Below are 10,100 nucleotides of genomic sequence, written 5' to 3'. Positions count from 1 at the left end.
AGACTGACCTGAAGCTGCCCAGACTGGAGCACGGTAGGACAGCTCTTGAGAAAGCCATGTCCCCAGGTATCAAGATTATATTAATTAGGGAAGGCTAATCTACTATAAACAATAATCCAAGATATAATTGCACAAACATATACAAGTCAAGGTAGTTTGCTCCAGATTTGGGGGCAAGAAGCAATAGTCTGTCTTCTCCACAGAGTCATTTAAGGATTCCAGGATGTCAGCAACCCTGCCATCTTCAATATCTAGCTTCAAGATCATTCTGTCATCTTTATCACCATTCCAACTACAGAAAGGGGGAAGGAGCATGGAACAGATTGCTTGGAGGTCTGTATGAGCTATACTAGCAAGTAATACAAGAACCCACTCCCCGTGGCCACACCTAACTGCAAGGACTGGAAATGCCTAGCAGTAAGATGATCAGAATGAATGTTTGTATCTCTGTAGCAACTTCTACCACAGGGGAAAGTGAACAAAAAGGCGGGTACCGGTTTATCATCTGACATTTCTAGAAACAAGAAGTTTTTCATGGTAGCTCATGGAAGAGATGCAAGAAGACACTCTCATCCCAGGCTCCTGAGGCCACTGAAGAGCAAAGAAGAGAACTTAGGATTCCCATTGCTCTCACGAGTACATTTAGAAGAAGGACTGAAAGCCAAGAAGCTGTACGGGGGGCTTCCAGGCTGGATGGGAGGAGGCAGCACCTGGTGAGAGGGTTGAGAGTGTGGGCCACTGGCCTAAGGGAACTGTCACTCTTTGAGGGGTTCCACAGCAATGGCAGGGCTGGAGTGAAGCTAACCACCATCTATCTGGTGACCGCCACACCCTGCATCAGTGGAGGCCTCCAGAGGAGCAGAAGAATGTAGACCAAGCCAGGAGATCAGGATTTCTCCCTCATTGACTGTGATCAGTGACCTTCAAAGATCTCTGTCTGCCCCGTCCCACCTCCCCTGAGATCCAGAACCAGACCCCACCCCTTTTCATGTCTCTCCAGTGAAGCATATGCTGGGGAGAGGAAAGGAAGGTAAGATTTTAAACTGGATGGATTCTCAACAACCACAAGGAACTAGAACACATGGAATCCTGTAAATCTGTCATGAATAAATGGGAAAGGGAGATTTAACAACACATATAAGATGCCCCTCAATTTAGGATGGGGTTACAGCCTGATAAATCCATCATAAGTTGAAAATATAAGTTAAAACTACATTTAATATACCTAATCTACTGAACATCATAGCTTAGTCCTGCCTACCTTACACGAGCTCAGAACACTTACATTCACCTAAAACTGGGCAAAATCATCTAACACAAAGCCTATTTTCTAATAGTGTTGAATAGCTCATGTAATTTATTGAAAACCACAATGACAGTGAAAAACAGAATGCTTTTATGGGTACTAGAAGTATGTCTACTGAATGTGTATTGTTTTCTCACTGACGTAAAGTCAAAACGTTGTTAAGTCGGGGACTATACATATTTGGGAGCACTGTTTGAAGAAAAACTCCACTAAGTCCTGCCTATTCAAGAAAATATTGTTTCTAAAAATAAACCCACAAGCATCAGGATTTGTCATCATAACGATGATCAAGGGGCCGTGCACAGTGGCTCATGCCTGTAATCCCAGCACTCTAGGAGGCCGAGGTGGGTAGATTGCCTGAGCTCAGGAGTTCGATACCAGCCTAGCCAACATGGTGAAACCCCAACTCTACTAAAAATACAAAAAGAATCAACCGGGCATGGTGGCATGTGCCTGTAATTCCAGCTACTCAGGAGGCCGAGGCAGGAGAATCACTTGAACCTGGGAGGCGGAGGTTGCAGTGAGCTGAGATCTCTCCATTGCACTCTAGCCTGGGTGACAGAGTAAGACTCTACCTCAAAAAAAAAAAAAAAAAAGATCAAGGACAGCCATTTCTAAAGGAGTCTTCTGTTATGTATATTAAAAATTCAAATCCAGTTCTCAAAATGTTAAGGAAAAAGCAGAGACAGAAAAAAAGGTAGAGCATGATAAAGCAAGCACAATTAAATGTTGACATTTGAGAGCTCAAGTCCCCAGTGGATCTAGAAAGAGGATGTGAAAATTCTTTGTACTATTTTTACAAATCCTCTGTAAGTCTGAAGTTATTTCAAAACAAAAAGTAGGTAATGCATATGTTAATTAGCTTGATTTAGCTGTTCCACAATGCACACATATTTCAAAGCATCACATTGTATGTGATAAATATACACAATTTTCATTTGTCAATTTTTAAATTAATTAATTTTAAAATACTACAAAGTAAAACTATTAAATGAAATGTTCAGAAATAATAAGAAAATCAGGAGTTTTACAAGAGAATCCAGATTTCCAATTTTCCTTGAAGAATTGAATGTCTGGCAGCCATCAGCTCAAGGCAGAGGCAGCTGACCACTTTACAAAGGGCAGGCACACTCCAGTTTGCTCCAACTCAACCACTTCCTCCTGATTTCCAACACCTGAAAGGGAAGGACAATTACTATTTATCATCGCACGTATGCTGCTGTTTGCCTTGTACCTGGACTGCCTGGCTCATTAATGGTACCTGCTTGATTCTTGTAGGCATTGAAATTTGCAACCCTTAGCCCTGGCCTTTGACCCCAAGTCCTTTTCTGGACATTGCCAGACGAGGTAGCTAGACCCCATAGGAGCCATGAGAATCCTTTTTGCTTAGACCACAGGCAGGAAGAGGGCCCGCTTATTGGTCTTTGTGGACTGTTCCACAGCTTCCTGGAGCTTACCCCTTACTCCTGTGAAACTAGAGATTAAAAAAAAAAAAAAATCCTTCCCCTTAAGATCTGGAAACAGTTTTCCAAAGATGCACACAACATGTCTTTTTTTTTCTCTGGGCCCAGTTGATGTGCACTAAATCTTCCAAGATCAAAATGCTGAAGGGTACTGTCCTAGTTAATTTTATATGTCAACTTTGCTGGGCCACAATGCCCAGATATGTGGTCACCAAGATCAAAATACTGAAGGGTACTGTCCTAGTTAATTTTACATGTCAACTTTGCTGGGCCACAATGCCCAGATATGTAGTCAAACATTATTCTGATGTTTTTGTGAGGGTGTTCTTGGATGAGATTAACATTTAAATTGGTAGACCTTGAGTAAGGCACATTGCCCTTCATAATTGAAGGTGGGCCTCATCCAGTCAGTTGAGGGCTGAATAGAACAAAAGATGGACCTCCCTGAGCAAGAAACACTTCTACCAGAAGGTGGCCTTCAGACTTGAACCACAACATCAGCTATTTCCTGGGTCTTCAGCCTGGCACCCTTCAGACCTGAATGACAGCTTTTGGACTTGCCAGCCTCCATAATCACATGAACCAATTTTTTAACATAAATCAACCTCTCTCTCTTTCTCTCTCTCTGTCTCTCTCTGCCTCAATCTCTCTATATATATGTGTGTGTCTGTGTGTCTATAAATATTCACACTATATATAAATACATATATATATACAAATACACGCATATCCAATTAGTACTATTTCACTGGAGAAACCTAACGAATACAGGTACCAATTAGTTAAATCTAGAGAAACTTAACATTAGAGAGGCCTCATATTTATTTTAAAATGGAATTTAGTATTCCAGCAAGGAGTTGTGGTTGACAGCACAGACTCTGAAGCTAAGAAGCCCACGTTGAAATCCAGCTCTGCCACTCACTAGCTGTGCCATCATAGGCCAGCATCTTAAACTGCCTTAGACTTAGTCTGCTTATCTAGAAAGTAAGAGTATTAATAGTACTTTATCTCATTGGGTTGTTAGGAGGATTAAATGAGATTAAAATGGATAAAGCTCTGAGAATAGTGCTTGGCATGTACTACATGCTGTATGTATGTTAAAGAAACAGAATTCACATTTTTAAAAATTTCACTCTATTGCTTTGTCTTTACACATCCCCAATGGCCATGGTGGAAGAAGATCAGAGGCATCAGAGGAGTGTGGCAGAGCTTGTGCAGGACACAGGGCTTTGCAGAGAAGACGAGCCATGTCGAGCACAGCAGCCAGGGTAGAATGACCCTTGGAGATCAACGTATGCCTGTGTTCTCAATGCAGGAGCAGGTCTACCCTAAATAGTCCATGTCACTTCCTCCCTTTGGAGTCTCTGCTTCCCCACCAGCCCCCAGAACACGGCCTAACACACAGGGAAGGGAATGAGGAAAAGGTATTCATCACAGTTCATACAGGAAGTGGTGTATCAGTGGAGAGGTCCAGGCAGAAAACAGATGGCACACTGAGGAGGGCATATATATATACACACACACACACATATACATATATATACACACACACACATATATACACACACACATATATATATATAAAATACTTTAAGTTCTAGGGTACATGTGCACAATGTGCAGCTTTGTTACACATGTATACATGTGCCATGTTGGTTTGCTGCATCCATTAACTCATCATTTACATTAGGTATTTCTAATGCTATCCCTCCCCCATCCCCCCAGCCCACAACAGGCCCCGGTGTGTGATGTTCCCCACCATGTGTCCAAGTATTCTCATTGTTCAGTTCCCACCTATGAGTGAGAACTTGTGGTGTTTGGTTTTCTGTCCTTGTGATAGTTTCTCAGAATGATGGTTTCCAGCTTCATCCATGTCGCTACAAAGGACATGAACTCATCCTTTTTTAAGGCTGCATAGTATTCCATGGTGTATATGTGCCACATTTTCTTAACCCAGTCTATCATTGTGGACATTTGTGTTGGTTCCAAGTCTTTGCTATTGTGAATAGTGCCACAATAAATATATGTGTGCATGTGTCTTTATAGTAGCACGATTTATAATCCTTTGGGTATATAGCCAGTAATGGAATCATTGGGTCAAATGGTATTTCTAGTTCTAGATCCTTGAGGAATTGCCACACTGTCTTCCACAATGGTTGAGCTAGTTTACACTCCCACCAACAATGTAAAAGCATTCCTATTTCTCCACATTCTCTCTAGCACCTGTTGTTTCCTGACTTTTTAATGATCGCCATTCTAACTGGTGTGAGATGGTATCTCATTGTGGTTTTGATTTGCATTTCTCTGATGGCGAGTGATGATGAGCATTTTTTCATGTGTCTGTTGCCTGCATAAATGTCTTCTTTTGAAAAGTGTCTGTTCAGATCCTTTGCCCACTTTTTGATGGGGTCGTTTGATTTTTTTTCTTGTAAATTTGTTTAAGTTCTTTGTAGATTCTCGATATTAGCCCTTTGTCAGATGGGTAGGTTACAAAAATTTTCTCCCATTCTGTAGGTTGCCTGTTCACTCTGATGGTAGTTTCTTTTGCTGTGCAGAAGCTCTTTAGTTTAATTAGATCCCATTTGTCTATTTTGGTTTTTGTTGCCGTTGCTTTTGGTGTTTTAGTCATGAAGTCCTTGCCCATGCCTATGCCCTGAATGGTATTGCCTAGGTTTTCTTCTAGGGTTTTTACGGTTTTAGTCTAACATTTAAGTCTTTAATCCATCTTGAATTAATTTTTGTATAAGGTGTAAGGAAAGGATCCAGTTTCAGCTTTCTACATACGGCTAGCCAGTTTTCCCAGCACCATTTATTAAATAGGGAATCCTTTTCCCATTTCTTGTTTTTGTCAGGTTTGTCAAAGATCAGATGGTTGTAGATGTGCGGTGTTATTTCTGAGGCCTCTGTTCTGTTCCATTGGTCTATATTTCTGTTTTGGTACCAGTACTATGCTGTTTTGGTTACTGTAACCTTGTAGTATAGTGAGAAGTCAGGTAATGTGATGCCTCCAGCTTTGTTCTTTTTGCTTAAGATTGTCTTGGCAATGCGGGCCCTTTTTTGGTTCCATATAAACTTTAAAGTAGTTTTTTCCAATTCTGTGAAGAAAGTCACTGGTAGCTTGATAGGGATGGCATTGAATCTATAAATTATCTTGGGCAGGTGGCTCACGCCTGTAATCCCAGCACTTTGGGAGGCCGAGGCAGATGGATCACAAGGTCGGGAGATGGAGACCACAGTGAAATCCCATCTCTACTAAAAATACAAAAAATTAGCTGGGTGTGGTGGCGGGTGCCTATAGTACCAGCTACTCAGGAGGCTGAGGCAAAATGGCGTGAACCCGGGAGGTGGGGCTTGCAGTGAGCTGAGATTGTGCCACTGCACTCCAGCCTGGGCGACAGAGCAAGACTCCGTCTCAAGAAAAAAAAAAAAAAAAAAATTACCTTGGGCAGTATGGCCATTTTCACAGTATAGATTATTCCTATCCATGAGTATGGAATGTTCTTCCATTTGTTTGTGTCCTCTTTTATTTCATTGAGCAGTGGTTTATGGTTCTCAGGACTCTTTTTTTTCTTTTTTAAAGACTCTTTAAGGAAAAATGTATCTATTATTTACAGAGATTCAAGTAAGGACTAGCAACAGCAGGAAGTCTGAAGCAGCGTGGTTGGGGGGTGAATAATGTCACCTGACACCAAGAGATGGCACTCTGGAACAGGGACAGACAGAATCTGCAGTCAGAGAGAAACAGCCATTGCCACACCATGCTGCATTAAGTATCTGTGGCTGTAAAAAGTATTCAAACATTTGGTGACTTCACACATCATTTCTTATCCACAGGTGCTATGGGTCAGCAGTTCAGGTAGACACACCCTCAGACTGAGAGTCTCTAATGAGGCTGCAGTCAAGGTATCGTCAAGGCTGCAGTCACCTCAAAACTCAGCTGAGGAAAGACCCACTTCCAAGCTCAATCACGCGGTAGCTGGCAGAGTTGAGTTCCTCACAGATAGCTGGACTGAGGGCCTCGGTTCCTTACTGGCTACAGGCTGGAGGCTGCCCTCAGTTTCTTGCCACTTTGGCTTCTCCACAGGACAGCCTCACACATGGCCATTTACTTCATCAGAGCAAGCTGAGAAGATCCAGAGACAGAGCGTGTGTAAACAAGACTAAAGTCATAGTCTCAGAAGTGACTACCTCATCACTTTGCCATCTTCTATTTGTTAGGGGTGAATCTTGAGACCCAGCTCAGTTAAGCGGAGGAAATTACAGCAGGGCACCAATGCCAAGACGTGGGCCTCACCAGGAGCTATCTCTGAAGTCATCCTACCACACATGCCAAAGCAAGGGAGGGAGCAGGAGGAACAAATACCTTGACCTCTCCCTCTTCCCATCCTCCCATCTCCCACGTGTCTTCCATTGGCCAAACTCAACTCGAAGCTAGAGGGCATGGGAGCCTAGGTGATACAGCCCATAGAGGCATCCTTCCAGACCAGTGCAGGGATGAGGCAGAGGGGAGAGAGGTACAACAAGCAGCCCATGAGACAACACACAGATCAGCGAACTGACAGTCATCAAGGAGGTCAGATAACCTAGAAGACAAAACATCACACAGACCAGCACCTCACCCATATCCATGAGTCCGCCTCTTTCCTCTAATCTATGCACCCAATTCTTTCCCAGGCTCTGTAATTTGGGGTAACATTTCTCCTGGGCCCTGTTATAGAGTAACGAAAATTTTCTATGTAGATGCTTGCCTCTTTAATTACTGAGGCCAGGAGGAAGAGTTGGAAGAAGATAGGACTATGCAGTGACATTTGGAAAGACCCTGATCTGTGACAGTTCTAGTGTTGACGCCAAAGTTCTCATTTCCTCTTAAAAAAGTCTTGTGCAAATAGCATAATTTGCTCCTGTTGACTTTTTTAATGTGCTCATGGAGACTGCTCAGGATCTAGATCTGTTTGGGATCTGCAGGACTTCTCCTTCCTCCGTGTACACACACGTGCACACACGTATGTGCATATACCCAGGGCACTGGTGCCATCAAAACTTTCTCTTATTCCTCAGCCTTCGCCATTCCAGGTAAGGCCACCACCACCTTCAAGGCTCCCAGGCTCAGACCCTCAGGCAGGTAGTAATTGCCAAGGCTTTAATGTCCCACCCCATTAATTTTATCTTCCTTTAGCTCCCGAAAAGATTAATGCTCTAAACTCTGGCACCCAAAACACCCTTATGTCGAAAACTCTTCAACACGCCCTTCTCACACTCATCTTCAGAGCTACCATGAAGCAGAGAAGCCTCCAGAGTCAGCCCACGTGGGGCTGGGTGAGTGCTGACACCAAGCAAGGGGAAAGTCACAAATTGACATCCAGCACCTTATTCTCCACCCTTCAGCCCCTCAGTTGCTCCTGCTCCATGGCCCATTCTATTAATATCTAGCATTTAGCACCAGCCTGGACAAAAACCTACCTGGAAAGATGGCACAAGAACCCCACACAACTCCATAGAAGTTCGCTGTCTAAAAAAATGCTTTGCCATATATTATCTCACTTAATCTCCACCACTATGCTATACACAGGAGCCACAACTCCTAGACAACAAATAAAAATACTTTAACTTTTCAAATCCTAACGTTTTCATATGACAAAGCCAGAACCCAAAATCCAGACCTCTAGAGTCCCAGATCAGGAGAGGAAGAAACCCCAAGTCAAAGAGAAGCTTCTCTAGAATAATCTGCTTTTCTGGATTATTCACACCATGGGTCAGCTCCCCACTTGAAGTGAGAACCAAGCTCCAATTTCAGTGAACCACCATCATGCTTTGACCAGGAGAGTCTCTCAGAAATGCGGGGTCCCATTGATTAGGCCTGAAGGCAGAGATTGACAGGCCTATATGAGCCTGGAGGAGTTCTTTTTAGGGGCTGGATAATGTCAAGAACAGAGAACAACTCCAGAGAAGGCACACGCGCCTTCAAACCCATCCCCTCACGGGGAGAAAGTAGCCAGGAACTCAGGCCTCAAGTGTTCTGGGTGTGGCCTCCCAGGGAAAGGGGCTCACTTTGTTTGGGGAAACCTTCAAACCCTGCACTGAGTCCTATGTAGACTGGGACAGAAGGTGAACAACATAATCTCCTGAACCCTCAACCTCCTTCTGGAGAGATAACAAGATTAAGATTTCTCTACCAGAACCCTCAACAGACACATCCCAGAAACTCCCCAAGTGAAATGTGCTCTGCCTACTGTCCCTGAGAGCCCTGGGGTGTGAACCCAGAGGGCAGATATGGTGGGGAAGGGAGGAGGGAGAAAGAAAAGGGATGGCTGGGAGTTAATAGAGAAAGGCTCCCATCCAGGACCTGCCTGCAAGACTCCCAGGTATCAACCAGCCCAAGCTAGCCCTTGTTGACTTAGCAGGTGACAGTCTGGGGAAGAAGGGGAGGAGGATGTGGAAGTCACACCTCTCCAAGCTTGGTTCCCATTGGCCCTTGATATGCTTAAAAGGGCCCAGCAGTTTCAGCATCCTTATTCCCCGGACCCTCTGCAGATTCTGTGGTTATACTCATTCCTCATCCCGAAGAATGAAATTCACCACTCTCCTCTTCTTGGCAGCTGTGGCTGGGGCCCTGGTCTATGCTGGTGAGTATGGCCTTTCCTCTGTACCCCACAAGAATCCTCCCAGTCCAAGGAGGCCCTCACTCTTGCCTTCACCCCTCTCCTCCTCTCTCAGTGCTATCCTGGCTTCCCTGCCTCGGCAAGTGACTCCTCTCCCAGTTCTCCACACGTGGCCTCTGCACCCCACTGGCCAGGGGAACCCAGAACTCTCTGGCCTCTGCCTGCCCTCCCAGCTCATCTCCTCACACACCATTGTTTACCCACTAGGCTCAGCTACACTGGCTTCTTGCGGTTCCTCTGGGCCACTGCATGTGGTTGAGCAGGGTGTCCCCTACACGAGGGTGCCCAGGCAAGGAGTGGTAGAAGCTAAAATCTGGCCCACACTCTACTTGCCAAGCAGTGAGCCTGGCCCCTGACTGTGTCTCTTAGGAGGAAGGGATGCTGTTTTGTTGTTGTTGTTGTTGTTGTTGTTGAGACCGAGTCTCCCTCTGTTGCCCAGGCTGGAGTGCAGTGGCGTGATCTCGGCTCACGGCAACCTCCACCTCCTGGGTTCCAGTGATTCTCCTGCCTCAGCCTCCCAAGTAGCTGGGGCTACAGGCGCACACCACCAAGCCTGGCTAATTTTGTATTGTTATTAGAGACGGGGTTTCACCATGTTGGCCAGGTTGGTCTCGAACTCCTGACCTCAGGTGATCTGCCTGCCTCAGCCTCCCAAAGTGTTGGGATTTTAAT

At 44.7% G+C, this 10,100-nt stretch overlaps 1 protein-coding gene across 2 annotated transcripts in view; it reads left to right on the top strand.

Moving 5' to 3' along the window:
• The first annotated feature begins 9,286 nt into the window (after positions 1-9,286).
• The window catches only part of LACRT (lacritin), a 10,916-nt gene continuing 10,102 nt past the window's right edge, over positions 9,287-10,100 (top strand). The window contains exon 1 of one of the 2 annotated variants that reach the window (XM_011992636.1): positions 9,287-9,392. In XM_011992636.1, the coding sequence (XP_011848026.1) occupies positions 9,335-9,392 (58 nt within the window). In that variant the 5' untranslated portion in view covers positions 9,287-9,334. The remainder of the gene's footprint in view (positions 9,393-10,100) is intronic. The other variant, XM_011992637.1, reaches the window with a different exon arrangement.

Source organism: Mandrillus leucophaeus, unplaced genomic scaffold (genome assembly GCF_000951045.1).
Source record: "Mandrillus leucophaeus isolate KB7577 unplaced genomic scaffold, Mleu.le_1.0 Scaffold414, whole genome shotgun sequence".
NCBI classification, from domain to species: domain Eukaryota; kingdom Metazoa; phylum Chordata; class Mammalia; order Primates; family Cercopithecidae; genus Mandrillus; species Mandrillus leucophaeus.
Note: the sequence above shows the minus strand (reverse complement) of the source record. Positions and strands in the feature narration are given on the sequence as shown.